Below are 18,002 nucleotides of genomic sequence, written 5' to 3' on the forward strand. Positions count from 1 at the left end.
TAACTGTATTGAATTAGAAATTAGTAAAAGATGTTAATCAGATCCTCGATTTACTCTCTGTCTTTTCAGAGTGAGATTCCTTTTTTTTCCCCAGAAGGAGGAAAACTATTTTCACCTTTTATCTTCTCCCCTGCTCAGACGAACTAAGTTATACCCTGTGTGTCTCACAGAGAAATGCAAACTTTCACATTGGAGCCACAGTGACATTATGGATCACTAACTACAGCATTCTGCCTCCAGTATGAGAACACTGCTTCCTAAGAAATCACCAAAAGAGAACATCTTAGCTATTCTGTCTGTTCTAACAGCCTGTTACAATCCCTTTTCACATTCCTCTACTTTCTTACCAGTTATTCCACCTGTTACTTCCCTCTATTCTTCAAAGGTTTCTGGAATTCCATTCTGGTTCTAACATATTCTTTAACTACACTGTTTTCCCCTCAGTTTTCTACCCAGAATTTTGCCTTGACTGTATTTCTAATTTTGACACTGTCGCCTGACTTTCTACACCTGCCAACCATGACTAATTACTGCTTCTCTCCACAAGACTTCTGAAACTCCATCCAAAGGTAAACAGGTATGGAAAAAAGCCCTCAACACACAGACACAGCTAAACTCACTTTTATCCACAGGAAAGGGGCTCATCAGTCTATCTGTTACATGAAAATATGACTATACAAAGGGAAATTAAAATTAACTGTCTCTTGTTTAGCACCTTCATATTCTCCCAAATACGTCCCTTAATTTGTTACCTGATACTCTGCTCTCCACTAAAACAAGTGAAAAGTGCATCCAATTTTTTTTCTTATTTTTGTTTTCTTAGAGATGTAGGGAAAGCTTCCACAGAGTCACTTTAGTTATTATTAAATCTCAACATAGCTGGGCTAAGAAAATACTGTAAGCATGAGTCATGAGGTCTAATGCAAAGATTACAGCATTACAACACTGTGCCTTCCCTGCAAGACCTCCACAGCTGCCTATCAGATATTTACTTGAAGAAGAATGCATTAAAGAAGGAAGGAAAACAGGCACCACACAGTCTAATTTTCCCCATGATCCCGCATTGCTATTACCACAAGGGAGATTCTGCAGGAAAACAGCAGCGAGAGGTCTGAACGAAACTATCCCGAGGAGCAGAGGGAGTGGGAGGTTTCCCTGCCTGCTCTGCCACCACATCTCCCTGGCCCTTCGCCCTCCTTACCTGCTTTGCAACTGCAGCTCCCTGGCCCTTTGCCTGAGGGCTCTTTTTAGGTCTTCTGCCAAGCATGTTTGTTCATGAATTTCAGAGGGCTGTGTCTCTATAGGACTGAGAGCACACGGAACTTAAAGTCAGCGCCCTGCCCGTGCCACAGCAAAGCCCGCCCGACGGAGGCGGGCGGCGCGACCCCGCCGCTTCCCCGGCTCTCCCTCAGAGCGCTCCCCGCCGTGAGGGCAGCGGGGGCAGCGCCGCGGGACGCGCTCCGCGGGCCCAGGGAGCCCGGCCCGGCCGCGCCCGCGCTCCGCCCGGGCGGCTCGGCGGGACCCGGCGGGCAGGGCCGGCTGCGGGCGCTCCCCGGCCGGAGCAGGGAGGGACCGCGGGGGCGATGGGCTGGGAGCCGCGCGAAAAACCGCGGAGAGGCCGCCCGGAGAGAGCCCGGCCCCGGCTCACCTCGGCTCCCGCCCGTGCGGCCGCAGCTCCGGCCGGCGCGCTCGGGGTGGGCCCGCCCGCGGCGGCTGCGCGGCTGCGCGGAGGGGCGGGCCCGGCCCGGAGCCACGGCCCCGGCTCGGTCCGGGCTGGCCCCGCACACAGCCCCGCCACCGGAGCGGCTGCCGGGGGGCAGCCCTCGATAGGGCCGACAAAGGGGCTGGGTGTTCAAATGGCGCAATTCGCGTTCGAGGGACTGTTACAGCTTCCTCCATTCCAACAGCGAGCCGGCCTTGCAAACTGGGAGTTCCGTTTAATTATGTTGGATTGCAACCTGGAAGTTCCTTTTAATTATGTTAGTAAGGAAAAGTTTAAGGCTGTTTTAGCAATGCCTTTCATTGGATATAAGTCACTGAGGAAAATCTACAGAATGCCAAAGACACCATGAGCCTTAAAAAAAAGTGATGCAAGTAATCTTCAAATAATCCATACCAAGTTCATAGACCTCAGTTAAAAGGGGATCAGCTACCAGCACTTAAAACTACTTCTACAAAGAAATAGTTCGAAATTAATTCTTTATTATTAAAAGAGTGCTTTCATACATCAAAGAAATAAGCAAAGCCTTTTAAAAAAATACATTCCATTTTATCAATAATTAAAAAAAAATAAAAATAGACGGTATTTAAAATATTTATACATATTAAAAGCAATAAAATATCTTTTGCTTTATTCCTCCCTGAGTGCATACATGACATCGTCCTGGCTGAGGTTCAGTCGCACCCGCATGTGCAGATATTTAGTGCTGGCCTCCACCAGCAAGAGCCTGCAGGCACCGAGCCTGGAACAAATTGCCATGACTTCTGACACCGTGGGGCTCTGCAGGCCTTCCACCCTGCACAAAGCAACGTAGTGGTGGTAAATCTGTTGAGAAAGAGAAAAAGGACACAGGTTATGTTTACTGCCTGCTGCAACTGAGTGACAAGGTGACATAGTGAGAAGCTGCCTTCCCCCCACAGCCATGGAGGGGAGATAAAATAGCTCCAGCCTGTTTAGATGCTGTAATTCTCTATAAAAATGTTTAGAACTACATCTTTGTATAAGTATTAACATTTAGCTTCCACACTACTCATGACTACTCCAGAGTCTTCACAGTTCTGCTGGCACCCAGTATTTTATGGGTCTACTAAAAAAAACAAAGCTACCAGTGACATATCTGCATCTATGAAGGAAAAATAGTGATGCACAACTTGGAATCAACTTTCAGTTTTCCTCCTTGGACTGTTGCCTGATAATTTCAGCTTCTCTTTGATTCTTCCTGTTATAAAGCATGTTAGGGTAGAAGCATGAGATGTTTTAACATGCAGGCCAAAAACCATAAAACCACCCTGTGGTGGTGTCAGTAACAAAGAAGCCCCATACCTGTTGAACTGTCGCCTCCTCAACTCCTGCCCTGCGAAACTCTGCCAAAATTGCTTTCAGGAAGATTTGTTCATGCAACGAAGCATTCCTGAGTCAAAAAACAAATGAGACAAGAATCCATTTGTGAAGTTCAGAAGCCATGAAACATCAGGAGGAAGTCTGGAAGGGGAAATCCTTGGGAGCTCCATATTTAAACACAGGCTGGGCAGTTTATGTCACGAGTGGCCATTGTATCACAGCCTACAGCTCTGGCATCATCATTTTTTTGGTGAAGAACTAGTGCTGTGAAAGGGACACAAAAGCAAAGGCAATATTTTTACCTGATTGCATTGACATACGGTGATGAGAACATTTCATCTATGGCTTCAGTCACGTGGGCCATCCTGACAATCTCGGGGGCTCTCTTCTGCCTGGCCAGCTCGCAGATCTCCGTGGCCCTTCTGCAGATATCCAGGCACCGCCGCGCGTCCCCCGACAGCGCCGCCACCTGCAAGGGAGCGTCACACACGTGGGACAACATTTCCAAACTGCCGGGGGCAGAGCTGAGCAACAACCAACAGGCAAACCAACCCCAAACACCCTGAGCACCCAGTGGGAGGGCAATGCATCTCTGGACCATCCTACTACAATCCCAGATGCTGAAAAACAAAGCTTACTGATCAAAACCAACAGAAGCAACTCTCCACATCCCCCACACCCCCACCCTGATCTGGTCATCACAAATTCAAGGCTGAACTTTTTTCTGTAATGCAGAAGTCAGAGGTTAAAAAAAATTTAAGGTTTCAGAAGTGTCAGTTTAATTATCAGTGAAGACCTTTACCATAATCCAGGCTCGTGAAAAAGGAAAAAGAAAAAGGGGGGTTGGCTATGACACCAAAAAACTCAGTTTTTCTGTACTCATTAAAATACTGATTTTAAGAGTACACTAATAATTTTAGATGGTCTCAAAGAAATATCCAGGATAGTCAATTTACTGTTATACGTGCCTGAAAATGTTTAGGTGTCTGAAATTTCTGAAATGGAATACTTGTTAAAATGCCAATTGTGCTTTACAGTTTTAATAAAGCTATGAACATTCAACACATATAGCACTGGCCTAGTTTTCCCAGCAGATGCTGGTAATATACAAAAGCCCTAGAACTCAACTGGGGCCAAAAATGAGAAACCCTGTAGACAATCTAATTGCAAGGTATATTTCAGATTTCTGAAGAAAACTCATAGTAGAAAAACACTGCAATTATTCCTCTGCAAACCCTCACTATTATTCTTACAGAGAGGTGGTTCCTTCACAACAAAACACAGGCTTGTATTTACTTCTGACATATTTATGAGCACTCTTTTTTAATCCTACAATGATGCAGGTTGTTTTGACATAATTTTAATAGATTACTTTAATATGGAGCTGCTAATTTAACACATTAGCAGTGCACAGATCTCAGTTTGAGAAGCCACTGATCCCCAGTGCATTACTTACATTTTGTACAACTGAGTATTAAGAGTTGCAAACAAGAACAAGTATTATTTATTATGACAGGGCACTGAATAACTTGAGAAATAAAATTTATAAGGCTATTTCTACTGCCACTGGCATGTTATCTTTTTCAGGATTCTCCAATGACTCACATTATGCTAAACAGTGGAGACAGTTGACATCTTATCATCACGACTCTTGTCATGCCTTCAGCTCCTGGAATATGCTGCTGCCTTCTCAGAGTAGGTGGGAAAAACAAGGACACTGCTCTAGCAATGTTTTCTGAGAAAATACCCTGGGTAATGTATGGCCTAACTGTGCCCCAGTGCTTGCCTCCAGTACAGAACACAAGCACAGAACCAGGTCTGGCAGCTGTTTCCAAAGTCTCCCTGCTGCCCCCACACTTTTCACCGGTGCAACATGAAGGACATTTATCTGCTCTGTGCTCACCTTTCTGGAAACCAGCTGAACTGCATCCTCCTCAAATGCCTTCACTCCCTTCAGCCTGGATGAAACAATTTGCTGTAACTGTTTGTAGGTGTAGGGCTGAAAGGACATTCTGGTGAGGCCCTACAACAAATGACACGACACAGTGAGAAGTGTTTGTGGGAAACTGCTGAAGCATGGCCTCTGTGGTTACTTTTACTTTTTCTGGTAGGGCAATTAGTTTTTCACATCCTTTCCCTCCTAGTGACATGCTTTAAGCAATCACATTTGTGAAACAAATGTACAAATGCACAAAACTGTGGCTCAGTGAGGACCACTGGTTGGATCTCCCCACTTGAAGGCCTGAGGAGCAAGTGAAGCTGCTATCAGAATTCAGATTTCTCTTATAAAAAACTTTTAAACAAATGAGGGCTCCCCTATACAAAAATATCTGGATTACATCTGTCTATGTGTTATTTCTTAATACAGTAACAGCAGCAGCTGTGGAAAAATATTAATGTCTTCTTTAGTTACTCTGTATATGTTGTTGACTTCAAGTTAGCCATCAGCCAAGAATTAAAACCCTTTTCTGGCTCAAGCCAATGAGAACAGCCCTCAGATGAGGACAATCCATGTTACAGATGGTGCTCTGCCTTTCATCCTACAGGAGACCTGAGTTTTGAATTTCTTATGCAAAACTTCTCTTGTGACTGTATGGACTCAGCTGATCTGCAGTGGGTGGGGGAAGGCAATTCACACCCTGTGGAGCTGCTTTTGAGTCATGGAAGGATAGAGGCACAGAGCACTGTTTTTGCAAATCACTTTTCAGAACCGTGGTGAGATGACCTAGGAAAACATTCAAAACAAGTGGAGAGTGCATCCAATTTGCTTTGTTGGATATCTTTATATAATCCACCAACTGATGATGGCAAACAGAGAAGTAAGTAGATGCCTGGAATGAGAGGGGAAAGAGGAAGGGAAACCAGAAGAGAATTCTTCTGAACTCCAGAGAAAGCAGCTTAACCATGAAGCACAGCATTTGATTATCCAGATCTTAGGCATCCATATATTTATTTCATTCTTACAAGAACATTATGTATCAGCATAATACCTGATTAGCAAACAGGCTCCTGAACTTAGATTTATATGTTCATTATCAGTCCTCAGGAGAGGGAATGATAAAAACCATTGTTCAGCTTCTGATATAACCAGTCCTACTTTTCTCCTGGATTGCTTTTGATTGCACCCAGTATTTAATCTGTTCTCCTTTATGGCACAGCAAGAGAACTGCTAGGACATACCAGCCTGCTTGCTACTCTGTTCATCATGATTCTCTCTGGCAGGTCCATGGTGTTGGCAATGGCCAGGATGATCAGCTTGGAGTGCTTTTGGGTTGGCCAGTCAAATAAATTGTACATCACGTTCTGCTTCCGGGTCCACAGCAGATCAAGCTGCAGGGATGAAAAGATCAGAATCAGACTGGCAAAAGGAATGGCCTCTTATTTACAGTACCTGATGGGGGACTGAGAACCAGCTCTGCCACAGAAGATTTCTCACATGATTCTGAGCAAGGGTCTCTGTTGCCTTTCCTTTGTCCACCTACTAACAGGGCTACATTTGCTGAATTAGGGCTCTAGTCCATTTTGGAAAAGCACATCCTACTGGATGCTTGAACAGTGAATGTTAAACAGCTGGAGTTTTGAAACAGTGCTGTGATACTACTGCATCTAACAAGATTCAAAGCCCCTCCAAGTGAGAACATGAATTAGCTTACAGCAAAGATAAAAGTGCACATGATTATTACTGAACATAGCACACTCAAGGTTTTTCAAAACTGGGTGTGACTTATGGCTCTGTGAGTTTTCCCACTGGAAAAGCAGCAGCTTACAAACAAAATACAATTGAATCCCCTGGTATTTAGAATTGACAAACAACTTATTCCACGTCTTGGAATAACAAAATATAAAAGCAATAGGAAATTCAAGGCAGAGAACAACATGGCAACTGGATACTCAGCCTTTTTAGGAATCTGAATTTAAATAGGTAAGAGGAACTACTTGCATCTCCTCTCTCCTAAGTCTCTTCCTGTTACATCACATGTGATACATTCAAAGCATGCATAATTTTCCATCCACCAAAAACTCACTTCTTACAATCCTTGGAGGAAAGTAAACAAAGGATTCTTTGTCTCACCTCATCCACTATCAGCACTGTGGCCTTCCTCTTTGGTCCAGGTGTACTGAACAGCTTTGCCAGCAGCACTGCAGCATGGGCTGCTGTCACCTTCTGACCTGTCAAGAACTGCACAAGGATTGAACAAATCAGGTTAATCACACCAAACCCCTGGAAATACAAACTTTCACTCCTTGACAATCAACACTAAGCATCTGGATTATTTTTTCCAAGGGGGAGTAAAAAAACTGAGAAAGTAGCTCATAAAACACTCTGGTCTACCAAGAACTGCCCATAAATGAGAAGAGAAACAAAAAAATGCATAGCTAAAAAAAAAGGCCCACAGAATTCTCTGCAATCTGTCTTAGAATCACTAAGAAATCCTGAACCCACCCAGTCTAGAGGGGCTCTAAACCCAGCATATCTCTAGGGTATCTCTGAATACACACACCTACTGAAAACCTAAGTCAGCTGAGAAGAATAGCCTGACTTGAGTAATCTTGGACTGCTATTAAAATTCTAATGAATCATCAGCAGGATCTATAATTAAATTTATTCAACTGTGAACTAAAAAAATATCTGCAATACCTTTTGCAACTATGTGGCAGAACTGATCAGCTGACTGTATATAACCTCTTCCCTTGCAAGTCCAAAGATACCCAGAAATCAAAGCATGACATTTCAAAATTACACTGCAGATGCTGAATCAATTGTTCATCATAGGGCAAAGTCCAGCAGTAAAGCCAAATGGAGACTGCATTTGAAAACTGTATTTCTTTTCTAAAATCTCTTATAAATCTAAGATCTGATAATTACTAAACAAGCCAGAGCACAAGATTAATATATAATCTCTACTAGTTTCATGTTTCCTATTCAGTCAGGACAGTCCAAATCAGTCACAGTAAGGAGCTGAATCCCAGAGAACCCTGACTGCAGCTCTGGAGTTGAGTATCCAATATACCACAGAGCTGAGTTGCTGTGGTGGAAATGGACTCTTACTGCACCCAGGTATTCACCCTTATCTCTTTCATCTGTCCAGGGCTTCCAGTCCCTGTTCCATCTCTAAACTTTCCTACAGCAGTGAGGTAACTGCAGAAGGGAAGCTCCAGAATTTGCTTCAGTCATGCACAGAAACATCAGCAAACTGGATGAGGACCTGCAGCAACCAGGAGAGCAGCAGCAGCCTGGCTCTTACTAAGGGCTCTTTGACAGTAGCTGAGGCAGAAGGAATTGGAGGAGTACGTGGTTCATGAGACTTTGTACTCCCCTAAAGGAGATTTCACTGGGCTGCCTTAGAGTTCAGGATGAGTAGGGGGCAACAGATTGTACTTCCAAAGGCCTATTCTTTATTCATTTTCAGATTTTATGCTGAATGGGATGGGAACAAAGGATGTTCAAATACATTCACACTACCATGAAATAAGGTAATTGTCAGGAAGCCTCTCACTATGCTAAGGAAACACAGAGGCCTGGCCTCAGCAAATCCCTCAGCAAGACACTGTCTAAGCTGGTTTGAGGAAAGGATGCAAATAGGCAAATTTAACTCCCAACTATGAGGACTGGGACGCTAGAACACTAATGCATGCCACTCCCTGCTCAGAAAGATGATGTCAAACTGCAATAAATGCAGCAGAAGTTTATATTAAAATGGAACAGATGCTTCAGGAAACCATTTCGTTTCCAGGTCACTGGTTTAAAGTTAGGCTAGACTGAGAAAGCTTTTGAGTAGTTACTGTCTAATGCCTGCTGGGTGATCTTAATCCAGTCCTCAGAAGATTAATTCCCACCCATACAACACAAGCACAGTCAGCAGTCCCAGATGGATACTGCAGACTGGTTTGTAATGGATATCAGAAATACACTTTGTTGACAGAGATGGCCCCTCTTTAGCTGAATTACTATTATGACTGACCAATTAACCATTAAGACCCCCTCAGTAATTATTCTACTGCTACACTGACTTTCAGAGTTGTCACCTTAATAGCTGTGCAAGCAGATGAGCAGAAAGTTACACCATAGGAAAATATAAAAAGCTGGTTTAGATTTTTTTTTTTTGATGAGTAGATGCAATAAACCAGGCTACTTCTCAGCCACTACCCTTATGCAGCAGAAAATGAAACAATTCAAGAAGGCCTTAAGTTAATTATTTTCTAACCTGCTCTAAGATAAAAGCACACAGTCTCCTGGAGGGACTGGGAAGTACTGCTAAGTGCCTTGAACACTGTAACATATCAAGGATGTGATGGGAAAGTGTAAGATCTCTTCTTTCAAACCCAGGAGCCACTGAAAACACTCTCCTTACCTCTAATATCTGCACATAGGCTTGGTGAGGGTCTGTCAGCTTCATGCCATTGATCTCCACAAACTGGAATGGTGGCAGCTCCTCATTTTCTGCAGCTTGCTGAAGACACCGAATTACTTCATGAACAGTGGCAGTTTTACCTGTTCCTGGCACTCCAGAAATGTACATGCACCTACAAAAGGAGAGCACCTCTTCAGCAGCCTGAGCAAAATGGTAACAGCTCTTGGGATTAATGAGCTGGAATTCCTGACACCAGTCCTGAATACTGACTCTGCAGCCAACTGCCTACATCTTTATTCACAATCTGGGACACATAACACCTTGGAGGATCATGAGGATTCTTACTATTACTGAAGCAATTAACAACCTAAAACATTTTATAAATGTAATTTACCTTTAAAAAAAAAAATCGCTTTCCAGACTTCTAAAACTGACCAGTTATAATTTGGTCTTTAATTTGAATCTGTAGAATAAAGAATCCCACATTATTTCTACACACAACACTGCTTAAAGAAGAAAAATACCAGGGTAATTTAATGAGGAACTTTAAATGATGACTTCTAAAATACAAGTAATAAATATAAAGTAAAAATATATAATCTGACTGCTGTTATGCCATAAACAAATGTGATCTTGGTCACAGTCTTGCCAAACTCACCCTCCTGTGCCATCAATAAGTTTGCTTTCCACAAAGTTGTAGATATCCTGGAATTCTTCCTCACGACAAGGCAGAGATTCTGGGATAGCAGAAACATGCAGCCTTTGAATTAAAAAATAACAAGAAAATTAAAATTGCTGTTCTCTCTGAAGAACTGATGCAAACAAACAGGCAGGTGCTCACCTTCCTCCTGTGTGGAGTTTTCCAAATCTCTCTTACATACTTTCAAGTCTGAGCATCAATGTCAAGTATCCCAAAAGAAACAGCCTAGTCTCTATGTGCTCTTAATTTATGCAGCAATAAAGATCCATCTCTTTTAAGTCACTATTTGTAAGTCAGTGCAAAGGGAGGATAAAACACAGTGCAAAGGTAGGATAAAAGAGGAGAGACTGTTTATAGCAAACAGAACTAAAACCCAATTTGAAAGATAGTCAGTCCTGAATGCCTTTTTTTTCCACTGTGAAGATCTACAGTAATACCAGTAAAGCTTTTTCATGCACCAAGAAAAGACAAATATTGCACCTTTGCAATCTACAGCTAATCAGAGAGGATCTTTCTTTTTCTAATGTTGCACAGAATAAAGATACCTAATTCTGAAGAACTTACTATGTTAAAATAACTTGAAATTGCTAAAGTAGTATTGTAAATACTACCATTATTTGTACATCTAATATAGTACTGTAAATGATAAAATACTCTTCTTGGATCAGAACACCATGCATTTTTACCTATCTTATTCTAAATGGTAAAGATGACATTCCCCATTTCAGCACGGCCTGCTCTGCACATCTGATGCAAAATAAAGATGATTTTCCTGAGCACAGGTTATTATTACCTTAATCTGGCTTCTTCCAGCACACTGGCTGGCTCCTGGGCTGCCTGCACGCGCCTGGGAATTTCTGGAGTTGCGTTCCGGGGTGTCCGGGGGGTTCTGGGTGTTCCCTGCGAAGGCTGCAAAGAGAATTTACAACCTCAAGCAGATTTTCTACAAACAGCAATCTCTGTTGGGAACAAATCATTGATGATTTAGCATAACTTATGCCAGAGCACAAGATGAACTGAGAAACAGGATTTACACAGGGAATTACCAAACAAGCCTTATGGTGTTTTCTTCCTAAGAGAAAAAGGAAACTGCAAAGGGGGTGGTGACAATTACACCTTTTAACTGTCTGGAGAATTTTTGAGTTGTTAGTCCTTTTCTGAAGTGCTGCATAACAGAATGATCTGGTTCTTAAGAAACAGCATCCAAGCCAGTAATTTCCCTGTTTAGGCTACAGTTTTCTGATCAATATTGTAACAATACTGACAACATGCAAACGGTTTATATATTTTCATAACCTACTCATATCAAAGATTAAATTAATCCAGATAATGCTCCACCAAAAGCCAAGGGATTCAGATACTTTACTCTGGTACACAGGCATCAAGCATTCAAATAAGTGGCTCAGAAATAATAAAAATAGCTCTTTTATGTGGAACCTTACAGTTTTCTTCGGTGTCTTTGCAGGAGTGTGAACTGCTGACTTCCTTGAAGATTTTGGGGTGCTGAATATTTTGCTAGATTTAGGATTTTTTTCTGGTGTACAGGGCACATCATCATCATCATCCTCCTCTTCCTCACTACTTGAAGAGTAGGAACTGTCAGAGCCAGATGAAAAATCCTCCTGGTCCAACATGCTATGAGAAAGTGAAATGATTCAAGCTTTAAAAAAATACATACAAGTCCACACATAACAGAGCAACATTTGTACACTTTCAGCTTTTTTTGGAGTTCTTGTTATCAGCAAGCCAAAACATTTTCTACTTCAGCTGCTAATTTTCCATGGCTTTTTAACAGACTGGTTTAAAGGAAGTCAGTTTTCTGAAGAACACAATGAGTCAGCTTTATGTTTCTGAACACAAACCAGTTTTTACACAAGCTGCAATTAAGCTGCGCTTCTGGAACCATTTGCATTTCAATATTAAGGCAGACATGCTCTTAAGGCTTGCAGCTCTCAAGGCTTGCAGCTCTCAGGAGCAAACTGACCAGGAGATCGTGGCTGCAGGGTTTTTACCTGATCTGCTCTGCAATGAGAGCACTGGTTTTCTGTGCACATGTTCTGCGAGAGCGAGGGGTCAGCACAGGCGTCTGGCTGCTCGGTTTCTGATACCCAACTAAACTGCAAAGAAAGAAAACAAAGCTGGTTGTATTCCCTCTCTCTGCATCACACTTGCAAAGACACAGAGAAGGCCTTTCAAACTTCAGGCTCAATTGTTACCACTGTCCATCCAGCATGAATTCTTATTTGTTATTTACAGATTGGCTATGGCATGGATGCTGGCAGCACAATTTCCCCCCTCCTGCACTGTGTCTTCAATACCACTTTGCCAAGGAAAACAAAATATTTGCTGTATTTTGCACTGCCAAACTGAAGGGACAGGGGCTCACAACAGCAGTGGTTTTATTTTATTGGGAAGTGGGGGTTTTTGCCTATTTTTTTCCTTAAGAGAAAGATAAGAAAAAATTATTTCCTTTGGGCATCTCATAGATTTGCCCTTTGGAATGTATTTTTCTCTTTGTGTTTTGATATTCTTGGTTGTTTTCCTGGGTCCTTCTTCAACCCTGCCACTGAAACATTTTACTGCTACTACACAACTTCCCTACTCATTCAAAGTACAAAATGAGATATTACAGATGCTTACAGAGAATTACAGATGCTTTTATTATTTGTTGACAGTTCTTGGAAGTTTTTTAAGATCTATAAATACTACTGAAATGCCACTACCTTATCAATGAAAGGTAAACATTTTTATTCTATATATAATTAGTGACCAAAACAAAAGGTGGAAATTCCATTGTTGCATCTATATTTTTACACCTGGAAAGAGGAAAAGGACTGGTTTCTGACTTCCTGCAACATTTTGCACAAGAAAGTTTGTTCCCTTCTTCTCCTTCCCCACTTTATGCCATTTTTAAAGATTGTGTTAAGATATACTTGTATAGTTGTGCTTTTTGGGCATTGATTTCTTTCCTATGTGAAAATTAGTATGGTAGTACACATACAATTCTCATGAAGTATCCATACAAATGGAAGTATCCATCCAATTCTCATGAAGACTCTCCTGAGGCCAATCAAACCACTTTCTACAGTCCAGCATCCCCGTCACAGGTCAGGCACAGCTGCCCCTTGATTATGGAGTGCAGGGAAATGGATTTTCATCCGTGTTGGTGGGTACAATCATCATGAGAACAACCATCAACATGGCTTCAGCTTCCTTTCACATCATCCTACCATTCCCATTTCCAACATCATCTCTCTGTTCTTAGAACCATGAACTGCTTTTCCATCTGGGAAGTCAAGTCCTCTTTGGATCTCCCTGACCATTCATTCACCTCCAGGTAACATTTCCTAATGCTTCACCACAGTGCACTTGTCACTGCTGAGACTCTGCCCCTTCTCTCCTTGTTCTCAACAGGCAAAACATGGCACATGCACAGACTGCACCTACTTTTCTCTCCAGAAGTTTTCCATAGAAGTGTTTTAAGAGAGCTTCACATGAACAGCAATCCCCTATAAAAACAATGATAAAAATGCTGTCACTTACGATAACAGAATGTCGTCCTCCTCATCAAGATTCCTGTCTTTTCCATGGAAATCTTTGACTTTAGTGTAGGGGGACAATCTTATGGAGTCACTGGACCTCTGACGGTGCTCTGCAGTCTCAGATGTTTGCTTGGACTTATCATTGCTGCAGGGGATCTTTGGTGGTGAGCCTAAAATTTCACCTGTGAATTTCACTTTTCTTTTAGGGGCTGATGGTTCTAATGGTGCTATGGCATCACAGTCATCATCCAAGAGACCCAAAACTTCACATCCCAGCAGCTTGGCTTTGGATCTTGTGGGACCTAGAAATGAAAAGCAAAATGAACTTTTGTCAGGCTTCAATATGGCTGGTTTGGTTAACTTTCAGAAGACATGGTACAGCTGACTGTTGTTTAAATGAAAGCAAATGAACACTTCACTCCAGTAACAAGGAACTGGATCACTAGAAGGCACCTCCTCTAAATAATTACTAAACAAAAGGAAGACAAACAGATTTTTTCAGTTTTCTAACTCAATTGCATCACTTACAACTTTTGTCAGGTTCCACGTTGAAAATACTGCATGTTTTACAGAATCAAACATGCTTATTCAACCAGCTCAACATAAACATTTTAGTACACAATTAGTAGGAAGATTAAAGAAAGTGGGACGTTCTGAGGTCAAATGAGGCTGATTGGTAGCATTTCAGTCAACAAGCACTTTAATTTAGATTTATCAGATAGAAATAGAGCATTTGCAGCAGCAGTAGAGTGCTTGAAACAACAGACAAGACCAACAAGTGATGTGCCTACAAGGCTTGGGCTGATCCCAAAGGCTGAACAAGGCAGTTGAAAATATTGATGTTGAATGTTACAATAGTTTGAACTAGCCAAAAGGGAGAAGCACATACAGAACTACTGAACAGACAGAATATTGCCATATACATACTGTTTAACTCCAGCTTCTTCCTTGCTGTTGGGGTTTTGATGTCATTATTAGCCACCCTTTGAGAATGCCTCTCCTTAGCAAGGGAGGACTTGGAAGTAGAATGTTTGGATTCTATTTCCATATCAGCATTTTTTGGTTTTGTGGCACTCCGAACAACACTCTCTGTCTGTTTTTTTACAGGTGTAAGGATGTCTGAAGGAGTAAATGCTTTTGAAGAGTTTGTGATGACACCTCTTTTCTTGTTAGCTTCTTTCAGCTTAGAGAATGTGTCCGGGGACAAAACCTTGAAGCACTTCCCATCCCAAGACTGTCTGACATAGAAAGTTTGTTCCTTGTTTAATATCATAATAGGCAGCTCCTCACCCAGGTGTAGTGGCAATACCTGCAAAACCAGGAAATATCAAAATACATATACATTAATGTTGACTGTTAACTTAGAATTCAGCTATTTTCTGTTCACAGATCTTATTGCTGCAACTCATGCAGTCCTGAGTGTCTAATTTCCACTACAGGGGTGTTGCTGTCTCCTTCTTCCCCCGCTGTGCAGAAGGGTTGCAGTACATACCATGATGCTTTTAATAATGGTCTCTGCAGCTATATCGGTGTCATAGCCAAGAACTTGATCAAAAAACACCTCCTGGGCAGGAATCTCTCTTTTGAGCAGCTTCCGTTTGTTCTGAGGGATCTCCTCCAAACGACAGAACCACTGCACCACTGCACGTTTGTGCTGGGCACCTGCGACACAGAGAGGGACAGGAACACCAGAATTTTATTGTGAGCAGTGCCAGACTTCAGCTGAAATGCCAGTAGAAATCCTCCCTGGACACAGGAGAGAAAGCATCTGGTAGGAGATGGTAAGTCCCATTTTCTAAGCTAAATTAAAATGTCAGAGCTGAGAAATTTAAGGGCTGAGGTAACACCTGCACAGGGTCTCAATTACAAAAATACCTGGAGAGCAGCTGCAGACCAGCAGTTCCCTGTCACAAACAAACAGGTTCCTTACTGGCACAGATGTGTGATCTCCTCAAACCCTAACTAAAAGCAGTGACATGAAAGGAGAAGTGAGAAATTTCAGGGCATTATTTGTAGTGCATTGTACTTTCAGAAGCCAGAAACAGTTTTTTCAGCGGCTGACAAACCAGGGGATATTGCTGATGAAATAGCTGATTTTTAAGGGTTTCATTCCAGCAGGAAAAGAATATTCAGCTACAAAAAAGTGCATTAGTAAATAAATAAAATGGAATTATGTGTATTTCTGTTTTAAAAAAGGTAAAGAAGATTAAATCCTCTCAAAGTATTATTATTACAGCACAAAAAAGAACAAGAGCTGCTCAAAAGACTCAGATATAGCCAATGAGTAGCTTCCAATTAAGACTCAGACAATTTTTGTATCACCCACCTCCCATGATTTCTCTTTTCAAATCTATCTCTGTGTAAACAAGTAGTTCTACAAGGGACAGAAGTAACAAGTCCCATTTATTCAGCCTTATACTTTATTGTTAAATTGCCTGATGTCTAATGAGATGCACATTTCAGGGCTGCAGTGCTCTTGCTCCATTTGGATTCTCCAATCTCTAAATAAAGCATGAGCTCAGACTGCCTTCCACTGTTTTTAAATTAGACAATTACGTAAAAAGACTGTAAAAATTACAGCGTGCTTAAATTTCCATTTATGTATCAAATTTAACTGAAATTAGCCATCAGTCCCAAACATTTGGGAGAGCATGTGAATACAGATGCAATGATCACCAAAACTTGATTTTCTTAATAAATTAGGCCAGTGACATACTGTTAATGCTAACTACACCCCCATGAAAAAGCTAACTTTATAAAATTTTAAAATTTCTCACACAGAATGTAAGTTTTTAGTTCTCTTACCATCTTCATATAAATCCACGAGCTGTGCCACATAAGGCTGATCTGCATTCACCCCTTCTACTAAAATAAAGTCACCGAGCTGTACACAGGTTTCTGTTTTGCTGCTTTCTGATGTAATAAGGATCCCCCTATTAAGTGATAGACACAAGAAGATTAGGAGAACTTCACAGGCTTCATAATGCACAGATCATTAAGCCTGATGTCCTGTCAACTTTACAGTTAGTTATGCCCCTTCTTGCAATGCTTACAACTTAATTCCCTGATTAGAAGCTTTCATATGTTGTTCAATTAGTTAAAACTTATTCACAGATTTGGTTAAATGTTTTTTTATACACTATACAGTTTATAATTCAAGAGCTTAATGCTTTTGTTAAATACAGTGTCACAACAAAATGCTCAAAACCTTACTCATATTGTTACAGTTAACTTAAACGATGCCAGAAAGGTAAAGAAACATCTATTAAGTTTCCTTAGCAAAAGAGAAATAAATATTATTTACTTGTACTGGGAAGTCCTCAGCTTTCTGTCTGAAGTCAAGGGTTTTCCATACCAGGAGTAGATAAGTTTGCTTTGCTGCCTGGTGTTCATGATTCCCAAGGAAAAACTAAAACAAATAAGCAAATACTTTTTGATTATTATTTAAAACAAACAAAAAAAAAGGAAAGATGGGAAGATACATAAAATTGCTATCAATTCTTTCAGCGTACATTAAGAACGGTGGTTGACACAAAGAAACCCACCTTCCCCAAAGCCCCAGACACCCGTCCCCGAGGGATGAGGGAAAAAGGGAGATATTTAGTAGCGCCTTGTTCTTCAATTCCTTTTCCAATTCCGCTCTCCCCGGCCCTCACCGCCATGGCGGGGCCGGCTGCCCGCCCTGGGGACACCGAGAGCCAGCTGAGACCGTCACCGGCACCGGCGTTTCACTTTCGCTCAATTCTTCTGCTTTCGTGTTGGTTTTTAATTTCTTTTTTCTTTTTTTTTTTTTTCTCCTAAGTAAGAATTTTCGTCAGGAAAGTCGGGGGAAAGCCACTCACAGCCCCCAGTGTCGTTCACCGCCCCAGCGCCGGCGGCACATGGCGGCTGAGGGGCCGGGCGGGACACGGCGCGGACACCGAGGGGCTCCGGCGGCACCGCAGAGCCACGGACCCCCAGAGCCCCTCACACGGCCCCTGACCGGCCCGGTCCCCTCACACAGCGAGCGAGGCTGGAACAGAGCACAGCGCTCTGCCCGCTCCCATCTCCCCGCTCCAGCAGGGTCGTCCCAGAGGACACTGCACAGCATCGCGTCTGGACCGTTCTGGGATATCTCCAGCGAGGGCGAGTGCCCGGGCTCCCCGGACAGCCCGTCCCTGTACGCGGTCACCACCCGCACCGGGAGCGCTTTGTCCCCCGAGCCCGCTCCCAGCCCCAGCTCACCGTGTCCCCTCAGCGCCGCGATGGAACTTCGCGCCAAGCGCGCGTGGAATCCCGCCCCCAGCGGCGCGCGCGCGCGGGGCGGGCAGAGGCGGTGGCGGCTCCGCCCCGCAGGCGGAAGCGGA

The 18,002-nt window shown here is 42.6% G+C and overlaps 2 protein-coding genes across 2 annotated transcripts in view; both read right to left on the reverse strand.

Moving 5' to 3' along the window:
- The window catches only part of CC2D1B (coiled-coil and C2 domain containing 1B), a 28,451-nt gene extending 26,731 nt beyond the window's left edge, over positions 1 to 1,720 (reverse strand). Inside the window, exons 1-2 of the mRNA XM_071436733.1 lie at positions 1,649 to 1,720; positions 1,202 to 1,306 (exon numbers count right to left, since the gene is read on the reverse strand). Of these exons, the coding sequence (XP_071292834.1) occupies positions 1,202 to 1,267 (66 nt within the window). The 5' untranslated portion in view covers positions 1,268 to 1,306; positions 1,649 to 1,720. The remainder of the gene's footprint in view (positions 1 to 1,201; positions 1,307 to 1,648) is intronic.
- Positions 1,721 to 2,040: 320 nt separating this feature from the next.
- Positions 2,041 to 17,999, reverse strand: ORC1 (origin recognition complex subunit 1). Its single transcript, XM_071436738.1, has 17 exons — positions 17,881 to 17,999; positions 16,961 to 17,065; positions 16,462 to 16,589; positions 15,149 to 15,318; positions 14,584 to 14,965; positions 13,658 to 13,958; positions 12,127 to 12,231; positions 11,557 to 11,749; positions 10,908 to 11,023; positions 10,073 to 10,174; positions 9,415 to 9,586; positions 7,134 to 7,241; positions 6,242 to 6,391; positions 4,965 to 5,084; positions 3,364 to 3,530; positions 3,044 to 3,131; positions 2,041 to 2,545 (listed from the first exon to the last, which is right to left on the reverse strand). Exons 2-17 carry the CDS (start codon positions 17,047 to 17,049, stop codon positions 2,351 to 2,353), a joined length of 2,586 nt encoding a protein of 861 aa, XP_071292839.1. The 5' UTR covers positions 17,050 to 17,065; positions 17,881 to 17,999; the 3' UTR covers positions 2,041 to 2,350.
- Positions 18,000 to 18,002: the final 3 nt, after the last annotated feature.

Source organism: Agelaius tricolor, unplaced genomic scaffold (assembly GCF_023055355.1).
Source record: "Agelaius tricolor isolate 1412-34295 unplaced genomic scaffold, bAgeTri1.0.p SCAF_11, whole genome shotgun sequence".
NCBI lineage: Eukaryota > Metazoa > Chordata > Aves > Passeriformes > Icteridae > Agelaius > Agelaius tricolor.